The sequence below is a fragment of the Sminthopsis crassicaudata genome, chromosome 6 (genome assembly GCF_048593235.1).
Source record: "Sminthopsis crassicaudata isolate SCR6 chromosome 6, ASM4859323v1, whole genome shotgun sequence".
Classification (NCBI taxonomy): Eukaryota; Metazoa; Chordata; class Mammalia; order Dasyuromorphia; family Dasyuridae; genus Sminthopsis; species Sminthopsis crassicaudata.
Genome location: NC_133622.1, coordinates 200708088 through 200724345, shown reverse-complemented (window position 1 = coordinate 200724345; position 16258 = coordinate 200708088). Strand labels below are relative to the sequence as shown.

Below are 16258 nucleotides of genomic sequence, written 5' to 3'. Positions count from 1 at the left end.
TCTGTGTGCCTGAAGAAGAGGAGGAAGAGAAGCAGAAATGTTTCAGAATCACTTATTTTTAAAACAACAGACCAAATAAATGGGACATATGCTTAGGATATGCCTCCTTTCCCCCTAGGCTGGCCCAGGGCCTACAATGCTACACTAACCAGGACACATTACTCTTTCTTATCCTCTTTCTATGGCTAGGAAAAGAAATAGGCACATACTTAAATCCCTGAGCTTCTATCTTCCCTTCTCAATTAGGCGTCATCTGAGGCTAGATGGAAGCCAGAAACCATTTCCTGAGTCCCAGCATCACCTTGGAGTTTTCAGAGACCCAAGGAAGGATGGAGAAGGGGAATAACCAACTCAGCATTTGCAGGAATTCATTCCAAAAATCTGTGGATTGAGCATTAAAAATCAATTAATGAAAAAAAAAAAAAACTATGGGTAGTTTTAGAAGGAAGTAGGATGGCTACTCATTTAGGGGATGTGGCTGTGCTGTAGCATATGAGCACAAGGGGTGCTCCTTCATGGGGAAGTAAGGAAGGGCACCGTTGCTTTCAATCTGCCTCACTGGTATAAGGAAGGGAAAGTGGGGAATAATTGTGCTAATTGTGCTAAGCACTTGACAATTATTATCTCATTTGATCTTCAAACAAGCATGGGAAATAGGTACTATATATATATATATATATGTGTGTGTGTGTGTATGTATGTGTATATATATATATATATACACACACACACATATATATATATACATACACACATACATATATATGTGTGTGTATATACATATACATGTTTTCAATTAAAGCTTTTTATTTTCAAAACATATGCCTAGAGAATTGTCAACACTCACCCCTGCAAAACCTTGTGTTCCAAATTTTTTCTCCCTCCTTCTCCTTCCCCTCTCCCCTAGATGGCAAGTACTCCAATATAGGTTAAACATGCATATTTCCACAATTATGCTGCACAAGAAAATTCAGATCAAAAAGAAAAAAAAATGTGAAAGAAAACAAAATGCAAGCAAATTACAACAAAAAGATGAAAATACTAGGTTGTGATCCACATTCATTTCCCACAAGCATCTCTCTGGTGCAGATGGCTCTTTTCATCACAAGACCATTGGAACTGGCCTGAATCATCTCGCTGTTGAAAAGAGCCTCCTCCATTGGAATTGATAATTATATCATCTTGTCGCCGGGTACAATGATCTCCTGGTTCTGCTCACTTCACTTAACATCAGTTCATGTAAGCCTCTCCAGGAGTAGATACTATTATTACTAATGTTGATATTATTATCAATATTAATATATAATAAATACTATAAATAATGATAAATGTTAATTCTGAATAGTTGAGAAAACATTACCAGTGATTACCTGAGGCTGGATTTGAACTCATCTTCCTGACTCCAGTTCCAGCAAAGTGGACACACTAGATGCTAAAAGACATCAGAGAGGCTCTCTAGTCCAATTCCCTCCTTTTATAATTGAAGAAGACCCAAAGAGGAAGATATTTGAGAAAGAGCACACAGATAATAATCAACAAGAGCAAAATTTGAATTCATGTTTTGTGGCTTCAATTTCCCTATGCCTTACTTACACTGTCCTGGGCTGCTTGTTACATGTCAGCATATATAAGGTCATCATAGTAGCCCTGCTTTGTTAAGAGCCAAACTAATTTCATTCCCTTTTCTGGGTCATTAGACAGGAAGATGAAGAGAATACTACAGACCTAGCATGCATGCATTTCAGCAGTTTGCAAATAAGTCACAGTCATCAACTTTTTCTTCTTCTCCAGTCTACTGCAGTGACCTCCACCTGTAAACCAAGAATCACACTGAAGGTCACTCACTCACTACCTTGCAGAGATTTGACAAGGACAGGATGAAATCAGCAGCCGGGAAGCTGGAGATTTCAGGGAGAAGGGGTGCTGGGGACAAAGGCGTCTCCTCTGATAGTCATAGACCCCCAGAGCCTTCTAGGACATCCCAAGATGAGCAGATGCTCGATTTAGTTGTGGGATGGGATGGAGGAATGGCGTTACTGTTACCCAGAAGCATAGGAGCATTCCAGGCTTCTGCAGCATAGGGAAGAAAGCAAAGGAGAAGGGTATGCTGATCATTCCTCAGGCACCTTCAGGTATGGTCCATCAGGTAGAATAAGGTCCCCAGAGAAAGAATTTCCAATTATTGAGCAAAGAAACAGAATAGGACTCAAACATTCAACAAATATAAACAGCTTTACATATATATATATACATATATATATGTATATGTATATATATATATATAAAACAACAAAATACTAGAAATTAAAGAAGTGTCCATCAGTTGACAAATAACTGAACAAAATCTGGTTTAAGAATGTAATGGAGCACTACTAAAATAGCTGGCGATTCAGGGGATAGAGAGTAAGGAAAACCTGAGTTCAAATCCAGCCTTAGATACTTACTAGTCGTGTGATCCTGAACAAATCACTTTAGCTTTTATTTGCCTCCCTTTCCTCAACTATAAAATACAGATAATAATAGCACCTACCACGTAGAGTTGTGATATTTATAAAGCGCTTCTCTCAGTTTCTGGCACATAGGAGACACTATATAAAGTCTTACTCCACTGTCTTCTCTATTACAGGCTGTAAAAAATAATTAAAAATTCTGGTTTTGTTAAACTGATGCTGCATGAGCATAATCATTCTAGAACAATTTATAAAATAGCATCATCCCTATGAAAAGTAACACCTTTGAAAGACTGAAAAATGCAATGATCATGGAGATTAGTGATGAAGGACTCTATTTTGTGACAGAGATGAGCGATTATGCAGAATATGGCACATACTTTTGGATATAGCTGACGTGGGAATTTATCTCAAGGATTTCTCCCCACCTCCCTCCAATTGGGGGAGAGATCAAAGGGAAAAATAAATAAATAACTGCTTGATGGTAGGAAAAAATTAATTTTTTTAAGTGGAAGCAATCAGTGGTTGAAAATTACCCACCCCCCAAAGCAAACTAGTTTAATATCAGGAAAAATGATTAGACATGTCCAAAATGGGGTGGGAGGTTATGAGTTCCAAGTCACATCGGATCTTCCAATGGAGGTGAGGTAAACCTTTTAGGAAAGACTTCCTGCTGAGAACTGGACCATATGTGTCCTCTGAGGTCCCTGCCCTCATATTCATATTTTATTTTTTTAAATAAAACAAAACAACAACAAAAAAAAAAAACATTTTTTTTCTCTTGGTAGAAAAGGGGAGTTGGAAGTGGCCCCAGGAAGGGAGAATTGTATTTCCTTCACCATGGGGCTCCTTTATCCCAAATCCAGAGGCAGAATCTGCAGTGGGGGGGACGTGCCTTGGGGGAGAGAAAGCCTGGTCTTTATGGTGTTTATTTTGTAGGCTCCACGAGCTGCACACTTGGCGATTCTACCCAGGACTGAGAATTTTCCTTTATGCTAGTATTTGGTCTAAGAGATGATCAGCCACTCTGTCTCTCTGGCTGGCCACTGTCTTTTCAGTCCAATGGCTGCCGGGCTCTGTCTTTCCAGGTTTACGAGGAGTTTAGCATCCAAAGTGGCAGAGCATACCTCAGCAGGCTTATATTAAAAATGCCCTTTAAAATCCCAAAGCTTTGAACTAAAGAAATACCTCAAGAAGTTTTCATGGAAAGTTCAGACCCACCAGTTCAATTCACTACACTTAGATGAACCTTTTCAAATAATAGGAAAAAAATGTAAAGGGGTCAGCGCCAATCAATACGCGTGTTCAAACAGAATTCCGGGGACTGTGATGTACGTGCATTTTGTATTTTTCCTTTGTACCGCGCCCCTCTGAAGAAAGGTTTCTTTTGCTAGGAGAGCAATGAGAATGTTAGCCTTTTGAGTAGAGCCAGCTAACCAATGGCGATGTTTACCAGGTGGAAAGGAGATTGCCATTTTTCATGTCTCTTTCCTGTACGTGGCTTTGTTCTTTTTATAACCGCGAACAACACAGGCAAATTCTTTCACACATCCGCGACATTAATCAGAAGCAGAGGGACCAGGGTATTCGACTTCCAAGTCTTGGGAAATTTGGTGTGAGGATTAGAAGAATAACCTTTACTCATCAGGAACCCAGAAGGAAACAGTGAATCCTCCCTCAGAGAATGCAAGCCTAATATGTTACAGGGTCTTGGTTAGTTATTGTGAGGACCAGGGAAGAGAGATCCAATACAGGACGTTTTTTAACTGTTCCTTTTCCCCTTAGTCAGACAACTGAACCTCACTCCTCAGATGATCAGGTCAAGGGGTGTGGGGACCTTTAGACCGAAGCCCCATTAGCTCAGCAAAACAGTCCATCAACCAGGAAGAAGCCCAACCAACAGGCTCCAAAGCCAGGTCGCCCCAGGAGGCGAGCTAATATCTAACTGCTCACTATCTGATAAGTCAGCAAATAGAAAAAGGGATTTCTATGGAAAATAAGTGATATATTTGAAATATATGTGCATACATAATCTCAGCATCTGATAACAAATGCCCTTTTTGGGTTGAGGAAGCCAGGATTTTGGTAGAATTAAGGAAGAGCAGACAAACCTAGTAATTTTTCATTTGAGATCTTATGGTTATTGATGAAATTAACTGTTTAATGTCATTTCAGATCTTGGCCTTGCTAAGAACCAAATTCAGCTCCTACTATGATAAAAGCAAGTGATCATTATCAACTCATTGAGTAGAGCCCTATTTTCCCAGCTGTCATCAGCTGGATTCATTTTATTTTACCTGAAGTTGTTTTAGGTTGATTAGTTTTCATTGGTTATTAAAAATGTAGCACCCTTGATTTTCTCAGTATGTACAAGTTGCCATAGTCTCATTTTCTTGCCAAAGAAAGATCCAATCTCCTCTGGATTTTCATAGAATGACAGTGGTCAGGAAGATATAATCATGCTTAAATAAACAAATTATTACTTAGCCTTCCAAACAGTCGTAAACAAGAATGCATTTGGTGATGGGTGACCCCTGATAATGCTGATCTAGGGAGACTCTCTATACTCACCCTTAAAAAAAATTATATATATACACACATGTATATAAATACATGCATGTAGATACATATACATGTATATATGTACATAAATTATAGGCACATACAAAATATACTCATGTATACATACAGCCTCATAAATACATGTGTGTGCACAAATACAAACTCATGCACACACATTCTATGGGGCAGAGCCAAACCACTGAACTGAATCTGGTAACTGGCTAAAGTACGGACAGTAATTCACATGAGCACACTTTCCCCCTGAATGTGCTGTGCTCAAGAAGATGTCAACAGCCAGTTAGTTCTTAGCTTTGCAAAATTAAAGAAAAACTCAGAGTCAAGCAAGGAATAAGGAGAGAAAGAGAAGGGAAGAGAGGAGAGAGAAAAAAAGGAAAAGGGGAGAAATGAAAGAGGAGAGAAGAGGGGAGAAAGGAAAGAAAGGAAGAAGAAAAGAAAGAAGGAGAAAGGAAAGAGAGAAGAGAGAAAAAAAGGAGAGAAGGGGAAAAGGGGAGAGAAGAGGGGATAAAGGAAAGAGAGGAAAGAGAAAAGAAAGAAGAGGGAGAAAGGGAAGAGAGAAGAGAGAAAAAAGGAGAGAAGGGGAAAAAGGAAGGGAGAGAAGAGGGGATAAAGGAAAGAGAGGAAGAAGAAAAGAAGAGGAAAAGAGAAGGAAAGAAAATAAAAAGCAGAGGGGAGAACAAGGGCAGAAAAAGGAGAGAAGGGGATGAATGGAAAAGAGAGGAGGCAATGAAGAGGAAGAAAGGGAGAGAGAAGAGAGGAGGGAGAAAAGGAAGAAAAAAAAAACAGATATGTCTTAGGTTTATATATGAGAAGTTGCCAGCAGAGGGCTCAAGAACATTAGAAATACTAACAGTGGCAGTGAAAAGTGTGCTTTGAGGTGTGGCTATTTTTCAAGGTCATCTCTGGAATTTCTTCTTTAAAACTTGCTTTGATTTATAGTTGCAAAGTCACATCACCAAGAACAAACCAGAATTATTTCTATTTCCCGCCTTTCTCCCCTCCCTCCCCCAGTTCTGGTTCAGAGGCCTAAGAGAGCAGGCTCCTGAGTTTATTAAACACCTTGAAATCCAATTTCCCCACTTCAAATAGTTGGAAAGTCACTTTGAAGCACTGGTTCTCATCTTGCGAATGATCCTCCTTTCACATTTCAAGCGATACCTTGTCACTGAAGCATTTGGGGAACGCAAACAAATAAAAATTTTAAACGATATCACTTGAGACTGAATGGGATTTTTATTTTCTTTTACTGGGGCCTCATTCAGGAGCTAATGCTATTCAATGGGACCCCAGTCTTCAGTGGGTTAGATCTGGGAGCCCCATCCCTGAAGTAGGCCTCCAGTACCAGGTCTGGAGTAAAACCCACTTTTCCTTGTTTTCTGTTCTGCTAAATGGAAAAGAAAAGAAAAAAAAAAAAAAAAAAGTCGGTCCTCAGAGTGGCTCAGCAGCTGCAGAATAACCATGTGAACCCTGGAAACATTTGCGTTTTTCCTACCCCCTCCTCCCCAATATCTTATTAAACCAAATATCAAGAAATTGTTGCAAGTGAGGGGTGCTCTCCAAGGCTGAGTCAAAATATAAAGGAGGCTCACATGACACTGGGCAGCCAGAGCAGATTTCAAAATATGTGGAAAAATCCATTAACGGCCATTTACTAGGATTCCCAGAAAGAGCCAGGAAACATGTCTGGTTAATATTTTAATCTGTACATATATATTTTTTTGCAAACCCTTACACTTTTATTTAAATTAACTTTTTCTTGCAAAATATTCATTTCCTTTTTTTTCCAACAAAATTTTTTATAAAGGCAAAAATAAAACCATTTCATTTTGGCAAGTGTTATATGAAGTTGACACTGGCAGTAACTGGAGTGACTTAAAAATAGACTGTGTCTTCTAAATACCTTCAAGAATAATTTTTTTTTTCTGAATAGAGTCAAAAAAAAACAATAGGAATTTTTATATTAATTAGCAACTTGTAGTTCCACTCACTAGATTTTTTTAAAAAAAACTTTTTCTCTTTTTCAATGCAGGAAAACATAACTGGAACACATTAAAAGTCTTGCAAAACACTGCAAACATCTCGATGAGCTGTTCCCTTCTCCTTCCAGGCTGGCTGTTTAACCCAAAGTCCTTTTGTGTCACTCTGCCTTTCATTTTTGTAGGAAACCAAGTTTCTGCAGGAAAATGTTTTCCTTCTACAATGTACTACCATGATTCTTGGGACTCCAGCTGCCCACCTTTGGCGACTGGTCCAAGACAATCAGCCAACAAGGAGGGGCTTGTGAAGGTCGAGGTCCCCAAAAGCAAGGGCCACCAGCAGGACAGCAAAGACCCTTCCAGACTTGCCCCTTCAGCACACCATGTCTTGCATTTGAAAACCACTGAATAAAAATTCCAGATGCATTGATCAAGCACCCCCTGGATTCAGTTATTGCTTACTATACGACCTGAATTGCTGCTTCTTTCCGTTTGCTATTTCCAATTTTTATTCATTCATTTCATTATTTTTTAAAAATTCTGGTAGAAGACCTAACTCCTTCTAAAGGTACATACTCCGCAAGTGTGTATCTCGCCAGGAGGTGCCCGGCTGGTCAGAATCCGGCCTCTGCACACCTCTGACCAAGAGGTAGCTGGAGTCTGCAGCTCCTGCTAACGATGCCGCTGTTCGGCGTAAATGACCTTGAAGGCAGGATGTGAATCCTTGTCTGCGGTGAGACAGCGGGAGGGATGGGCAGCTCGCTCCTCCCGGCAGAATCCTGTGGTCTCTTGGCTCCAGCTCCCAGAAAGACATTCTCCGGCTCAATTCCTCTCGGTTTATCTCAAGCATAACTGAAGCTTTTTGAGCATCAGTGATGGTTTAAGATTCTCTAAATCCATCCCCTCTAAATGTGTACCTGAAGCTGTATGTGTGCCCCCCAACCCCCTCCATAGCTATATAAATACCTTTCCATCCACTCAGCCTTTGAGATTGTTAAAAAATATAGTTTCTAAAATACAGTGTCAGTATTGTACAGCATTATTAAAAGTGCCTTTTTATACACATATAAAAGTCAGAACTAAATCAAAAGTGTGTGTGTGTGTGTGTGTGTGTGTGTGTGTGTGTGTGTGTGTGCGCGTAACTAGCCTACAGGATTGTTGGGGGACAGGAGGTCCCTTCCCCCCTCTCCCTAGGTTCTTGGAATTCCCTTTGGGGAAAATGAGGGATCTTCTCCAAGGGCACCGGCTCCTGCGGCTCTCGTCTCCAGGCCTCTCTCCAGGACGCGGTTCACTGGTCAGTTACTGCTTGGGCTGGCACAAAATAAAACAGAATACAGTTAGGAGCCAGGCAGGGGTCGCTGCCATCGCCCGCAGACTGAAGAAACAGGGCACACGAGCGGGATGAGAAGCATGTCTGTGCATGTGGGCGCACACACGTGTACACACACACACACACACACGACAGGAGCGCAGGCTGACATGACCGGGCACACAAGCAGAGGGGCTGCCCGTGGCTGCGGACCCCGGACTCCCTCCTGGCCTGGCTCCTCACAATTTCTGGGCACCTCGGGAGGGAGGCGAGGTGATATAAGGCAAAGATGAAGAGGCGTCAAGAGACTAGATTCTAAGTTATAACACTGCCATTAGCCATCTGTGTGATCTTGGGCCAGTTTCTTAACCCCCCGTGCCTCAGTTTTCTCATCTGGAAAATGACAAATGCTGTCCTTTTCAGCTCCAAGAATCTAAATCTATGAGTAAAGAAAATGGGCGATAATCTATCAAATCACTTTATCTCCCCCTCCTGAATCAGTTTCCTTTTCCATAAAACAAGAGAGGGAAATTGGACGGCCACTGCTGTTGACTTTCCATCTCTAGCCTTCTAGCACAGGCAGAAATCTAACATTTTCTTCCCTACAAGGAACGATCTCCGACCTGTTGTCAAAATGAACCTGGATTACTGGGAGAACGGACAAAATATATTTTCTGCAGATTTCAGGTGGTAAGGAACCAGTGCACCGAGATCTGATTGCATCATGCAGTAAGAAAGTAATAGCCTTTCCCACTTATACGGCACCTCTTGGAGTCTGTTGCGATTCCTTTGCAATAACATTGGACGAGTCACTGGATTCCTTTTGAACTCCGAGATTCGGTGACGAATCTTGGTCCCGGAGGATACAGGAATGTTTTCCCTCATAATTTTCAAAGTGTTTTTCCTCTGCTACTGACTCATTTGATCTCCATGACAACAACCCTGGGAGGTTGCCGGAGCTGGGATGATCATCCACTATTTTTCCCCTAGATTTTTGCTGTTGTGTGTGTGCGTCTGTATTTTAAACCAAAGCTTGGGAAGGTTAAGGGACTCACCCAGACACACAGCTAGGAAGGAGAGGCGACTACATCGAACTAAAACGGTCCCTCCCGGCTAGAGCTGAAACAAATCGGGAGGGGGGATCGGCTCCCGAGCCATCACTACTTCGAGGAGAAGCATCTAGGAAGGGACATGCTCCACACTGCAGGGCAATGAGGCATCCAGGACAGAGCACCACAGAGGCAAGCCAGGCACGCCAAGCGGACGCGGTTATTAGTGCTTACTTGGAAGTGCTTAGACAAACGTGTAGTGAAATCCATTGCTTAAGGGGGGCTGTGGTACAGAAGGTGAGGGGAGGCCCTTGGACAGCAAGGCTGACTGTTGAGCTAGACAGAATCACACAGGAATTAAGCAGCGCGTTAGACACGGGATTGATACAAACAAGTCCCCAACAACCAGCCGGACACCCCAAACACCTGCTGTGAGAGGGCAGCGGGAACCTCACCAGGGTCGCCCCGCCTCAAGTCCCAGGGCATTACGGGGATTGGGGGGGTGGGGAGGAGCGGTGAGGGAGGCAGTCATCCCCAAGGCTGGCCCCAGCTGGAGGGAACCCAGCATCCTCTGGGATCTTAAAGCCCTGGAGGGGGTAAAAGTCAGGGAGAGCAGATCACATGCAAGAAAACATCAGAACATCTCTGTTTTCCGATCTGGAGATTCTGTTCTAGACATGCTAGCCCACATCCAAGCGGGCGATTACCAGGCTTTAAAATTAAGCGTGTGGCAAATATTCCCATTAAGAGCAAGCGCAGGTCAGAAAGGAAATAAGAATTCCCATCAGTAAAGGCATCTTTTGCATAATTAGCCCTGTAGCTCAGCTTCTGGGTCTACCTCAGACCAAATAGTCAGTGTAAAGTACTGGGAAGAGGTGGAGGCAGTGGTGTGGGAGCGTATGTTGGGAAAAACACATTGAATATGGGTAGTCCTGAGTGGAGTGAATGGAGGAAGGAGAGCTACTTTGAGATCTTTAACAATATTCCAGAGCACTAGAAGAAATCTAACAGAATGAAATTGAATGGGAATAAATATAAATAACAAAAATAAAAATCAACTTTGAATAATGAGGTTCATATGAAAAGATCAGAAGGTTTCAGGGGATCCGAAGCCTGATCAGTCAGCTGTGAACTATGGAAGCTCAAAAAAAAAAAAAAAAAAATACAAACCACAAGCCTCATTCTCACCAAAGGGATGAGATCTTGCAGTTCATTAAGAGAAGTGGGTGCGTTTAACCTATGTCATGTTGCTTGCTCTCTGGAGAAGAGGAGGGAGAAAAATTTGGAACACAGGGTTTTGCAAAGGTGAATACTATAAACCACAAGGCTGGTAAAGTCTAGAGTAATGAAAAACCAGAGTATTTTTGACCAAATTTATTAAAAAATATATTTAATAGGAGTAAGTGTAAATGATTACACTTGGATTAAAAAAAATGATTATCAAGTGCATGGGGTTCACATGGAAAATCTGGGGATGCTAGGAGATTGAAAGCTCAGTGACTTAGCAGCCAAACTCCCATCCACCTCACCCACGACTAATGGGATCTCAGACCATGTAAAGATCTCTATTCAGGTGACTTTCCTCCTATTAAAGACTTTGGACTCAAGGGGAGATGTGCAGGATTTCAGGCTCCCTGGTCACTTGGAAGGTCCTAGCTAGGAAGGAATTTGCACCAGGACAGAGAACAGTTGCTTCAAAGGACACGGGCTCTTAGGTGCTCAACGTTTACCCATGACTTAGATCCAGAAATTAATAGCAGTGCTGTCAAACTTGCACATGACACCAATGACCCAAAGAAGATAAACTCGTTTACATTTGAATACATCATGTCTCAAGCCAAGCCCTGTGCCCTGTGTATAGCAGTCCCTGTGTTGAACTAAGTGAATAGAAGGAAAGCTACTTGAGATCTTTAACGAAATATTCCAGAGGATTAGAAGAAATCAGATAGAATGAAATATATATAAGTAGGAAGGTTGTAGTTCTATAAAAAATGACCAGCAGGATGATTTCAGAGAGACTTCCATGAACTGACGCTGAGGGCAGTGAGCAAAATCAAGAGAACATTGTATAAAGTAACAGCAACATTATGTGACAATCCACTGTGATGGCTTTGGCTCTTCTCAACAATGGGGTGATTCAAGGCAATTCCAACAGACTTGTGATATAAAATGCAATCCACATCCAGAGAGAGAATAATAAAGACTGACTGTGGGTCACAGCATAGTATTTTCACCTTTTTGTTATTGTTTACTTGCTTTTTTCCCTTTCTGTTTTTTTTCCCTTTTGATCTGATTTTCCTTGTGCAACATGGCGAATACTGAAATAGGTTTAGAGGAATTGCTTTGTTTAACCTATACTGGATTGCGTGCTGTCTTGGGGAAGGGGGAAAGAGGGAGAAAAATTTTAAACACAAAGTTTTGCAAATTTGAAGTCTTCACACTCAAATAGAATATTTGAAATACTTCTGACAGCTCTGATCTAGACGGCCAGTGTAAAAACATTGCTTTGGCCACCGCTGTGGAGAGAAAGCTAGAAAAATTCAGTTTGAGGAGAGAGTAAAGAGGGTCATTATGGACAAGCATTTAGTTAAGCCAAATTGGCCTAAATCGGACAAGCAGGACCAGGACCGAAGGGCAGGCAGCCCACCTGCTGGGCCTTGGGGGAGGGCCAGCCCATTCCCTCTCCTCCTACTTAGTCCTCAAAAAGAGTCTCAGAAAACCATCTCTCCAGTTCATTCACCATAAATGCAAATCCCATCGTTCACCCCGACGGCCCCAGAGACAGGACTAAGTTTTAAATCCTCCTTTTGGGAGCAAAGTTGACACACTGACTACCTTGGTAAGAGGCTGAGAACTGCCCCTGGCCCACCCTCTCCTCCTCAACCATAAATCCCACTCCCCAACTCTCCCTGCAAAACAACCTAAAACTTGAGATTGGTGGGCAGACCACTGGGTTACTTCTTCCTCCTCAGGACTGAGAGTCTGACTTAGTACAGTGTCTTCTTGCCTCTTGTAAAGAAATCAATCCCCTCTTGGCAGGAACCTCCTGTCCCTGGGGGAGCACAGCCCAGCCAGGGGCTCACTGCCTCCTTGGGAGGGTGCGTAAGTGACGGTGACATGTGAGAAGGCAACCTGGCTAGCTCCCAGAGCTCAGGAAGGAGCCTGCCACAAGCAGCCCCTTGGGACAGGAAGCTACAAGGCTTACCTGCCACCTGCTTGCTACGCTGGGAGGCTTCCGAAGCCAGAGTGTGGGAGATGTGGAAGATGCGCTCTTGTTCTTGAAGCTGGGAGTCCAGGTCGGCTGAGCGATGTTTGTCCTGGGTGGTCAGAGGCTGGAGGGTGTGCATGCTAGAAACCAAGAAAGGAAGCTGGATGCAGGCAAAAGTACTCCTTTCAGGGAGCAAGGACATTCCCCTCTCCTATATACCCAGACTCCTCTGGGCAGCAAGGTGATCAACTTTATACAAGAGCCCTGAACCTGCAACCCAGGTGGAACTTCTGCATCCTTTACCTGCCCCACTTATCTCTCCTGCAAAAACATGCTCAATGTATAAGGAAAACCAAAGATCAACAGTGTACTCCAGAGCCTCCAATACTAGTCACAGAGACAGAGTATTAGAGGCTGGAATTGAACTCAGGTCTTCTGTATTTAAATCTAGCTCACTTTTCATTCTATCACACTAGCACATCTTTTAAACTCCATTTCTTCATCTATAAAATGGAAACATTAATAGTATATCTACTTCACAAGACTGCTGTGAGGTTTGGATAAAGTGGCAGGGATTGGATTGGCAGGTGAGGAAACACTTTCTACAAATGCAGGTCAGTTACTTCTCTGAAATATAAAGTCCTAGAGAGTTACTGAGATCATTGAGAGAAGAAATGACTTGCCTAGGGTCACACAGTCAATATGAAACAGAAGGACTTAAACCTGGATTTTCTTGGTTTTGCAGCTGCCTCTCTATCAGCTATGGCATGAGCCCCCATTATGTGAGAATAAAATGAAATAATATATACAAATTTCTATGTAACCCTCAAATGACTATTATTTATCAGCAGTTATTATCTGGACACTGTCTCTGAATTCCTGCAGGATTAAGCAGGCCATTTCAACTCGATGTCTGAGAGAGAAATGATGATAACACTTAAAAGAACCATAACCTCATCGATGTGGGTATTCCCTCCAGTGACACAAATAGAGGCCAAGCTGGTATAGAAGATGGAATCAGGGAGATCCGAATTAAAATCCTACCTCTGCCATTAGCTATATGACTCTGGGCAAGTCCCTTAAACTCCCATGAATCTTAGTTTTTACCCATCTGCAAAATGGGGATAGCAAAGTGGGCAGCCATCACACTAGGGTGCTAAGAGAATAAAATGAGATCATGTGTATAAAGTATTCTGCAAACCTTAAAATAGCTATGCAAATGTCAACCATTTATTTGTTTGGCTACCTATTCATCCATCTATTCATCCACTTATTTATTTGTTTATTTATTTATTTAATTGCCTAATTCCTCCACACTTGATCTTTGGTTTCATGAATTTGTTTCCCCTGAGACTGGGGTTAAGTGACTTGCCCAGGGTCACACAGCTAGGAAGTATTAAGTGTCTGAGACCAGATTTGAACTCAGGTCCTCCTGACTTCAGGACTAGTGCTCTATCCACTGCGCCACCCAGCTGCCCCTCATGAATTTTTTTTGGACAAAATAATCTGTACCTTAAGAAGTCACCCTCTCTGAAATCAGCTAGTCCTTAACTGGCAGCACAGTGTGGGTGGTTAACTGAGCCAACAACTCCGCTTTGTGAGGATCTGCCTATGTAGGTCGTCTTCCATAGGAAGAGTCTCCCGGGACCCAGGAACACCTCAGCAAGTCACTTGCCGGAGGACTCTTTAACAATCCTGAATGTTGGGAGGCTAGCCCCGTGCTTGCCTGACCTGAACCATCTCAGTATATGGCCAGAGCTGACCTGGAGCGGGTGAGGAGGTTGCGGATCTTCTCAGCTTTGCGGAACCTCGCCTCTAACTCTTCCAGGCTGAGTGGTTCCTCGGGTTCCAAGTCCACATAGCGTTCGGGAATGGACACCTTGTCTGGCTTGGACAGCTGGACAAACAGAAGGAATAAAGAGAAAGTCTGAACCTGATACACATGTGCCCCACTGCCTTTGAAGCCCTCTGGTTACTGTCAACCCACCAGCACGGACTGATAGTGAAACACCTAACGTCTCCTTTGTTTTTTGTTCTCTGAGGCTGGGGTTAAGTGACTTGCCCAGGGTCACACAGCTAGGAAGTGTGAAGTGTCTGAGACCAGATTTGAACTCGGGTCCTCCTGAATTCAAGGCCGGTGCTCTATCCACCTAGCTTCCCCAAAATGTGCGCTCTTAGCTGTATGACCTTGGGCAAGTCACTTAACCCCAGCCTCAGGGGGGAAAAAAAAAATGTGCGCTCTCTCTGCATCCAGAAAAAGATGTAAGGAAACGGAATGTAAATCAGCACTTGCTATGTTCACTTCTTTTTTCTGTTTTTTTTTTTTTAATTTCTCCCATAGTTTTTTCCCTTTTGCTCTGATTTTTCTTTCCCAACATGATTCATAAAACATGTGTATTAAAAATAAACTTATAATATAAAAAAAAAGAATGTTAAGCTCTTAGAGGTCAGGACCAAATTTTTGCCTTTCTGACCCATATTTAAAGCTTAAAGGGATCTTAGAAATCTTCCAGTTGTCATTTTACAGAGGAGGAAACTGAGACCCAAAGCTGGGAAACCTTGCTCAATATGGTTAGAGTGGTTTGGATGAACCCAGACGAAGAACTCTTTGAGTTCTGGATAATAATAGCTAAATAATTCAACAATATATATTATTTCATGATTGTGAAATGATATGTAATTATTATTAAATAAATAAAATTAGTTATTAAGTAACATTTTATACTAGTTATTAAATTATTAAAGTAAAGAGACTAGTTATTAAATTTTATGTTAGTTATTAAGAATGGCCATTATTGTACTCACAATTTTGCAAAGTACTGTGTTTTCATTAGATTGTCACAACAACTCTATAAAATATTTTGTTCTAAGCCAGGGGATCAAATATCGACAGGTAAGTTGTGGAGGAAAAAAAAACAGGGGGTCAAGGTAAACTGGTGGGAGGAAGGTCCCAAATCATACTGCTAGGACTTCCTCCAGGACTGGAGTCAGCCAGCACAGGCTCAGCTGGCAGGTTTCTCCCTAACGCTCAAAGGCTGAATTTGATCGTGTTTGATCAAATTTTTAAAAACCAAGTTGAATCCAACTTAAGGACACACTCAGACTCGGATTCATAATTGTTACCTCTCTCATGAGGGAATGTTAACAAACTGTTCTCTGTTTCCCATGGGGAGCAAATGAAGAGGAAGTGTGATTTCATTACAGCAGGAGGGATTTAGGTTAGAGATAAGAAAGAACTTCCTGAGTGACACAAGAGCAGCCATCCAGGACAGGATATGGGAGATTGTTTCCAGAAAAGGGCCTATAACTGGGCGAGCTCCTGGCCGTCTCATATAGCAAGAGGAAGGGCTCAGTGGTCAAGAGATTGGCCCAGAGGGACCTGGATGGAGCCATTTCTGCCCCAAATACTGCTCGACTGTTCTGGGAGCCAGCGAGCTGGGCGATAATTACAATAATCACATTTTATAGCACCTGGAGGTTTGCAAAGTGCTTTCTCTATGCTATCTCATTTGATCTGTAGAATAATCCTTTTTTGTTCAGTTCTGTCTGACTTTTTGTATCCCCATTTGGAGTTTTCTTGGCAAAGATAGTGAAGTGGTTTGCCATTTCCTGTTCTAGTTCATTTTACAGATAAAAAAAATTTTGAGTCAAAAAAGAGCTAAGTGGCCTGCCTGGGATCAATAGCT

General features: G+C 42.2%; 1 protein-coding gene across 15 annotated transcripts in view; it reads right to left on the bottom strand.

Annotated features, from left to right (window-relative positions):
• Nucleotides 1-6743: 6743 nt before the first annotated feature.
• Nucleotides 6744-16258, bottom strand: part of PLEKHA7 (pleckstrin homology domain containing A7) — a 249007-nt gene continuing 239492 nt past the window's right edge. For 7 of the 15 annotated variants that reach the window (XM_074275168.1, XM_074275173.1, XM_074275172.1 and 4 more), the window contains 3 exons: nt 14336-14469; nt 12570-12712; nt 9594-9700 (listed from right to left, as the gene is read on the bottom strand). In XM_074275168.1, the coding sequence (XP_074131269.1) occupies nt 9609-9700; nt 12570-12712; nt 14336-14469 (369 nt within the window). In that variant the 3' untranslated portion in view covers nt 9594-9608. Of the gene's footprint in view, nt 8318-8671; nt 9701-12569; nt 12713-14335; nt 14470-16258 lie in introns of those variants that run through there. The other 8 variants (XM_074275167.1, XM_074275171.1, XM_074275169.1 and 5 more) reach the window with 4 other exon arrangements.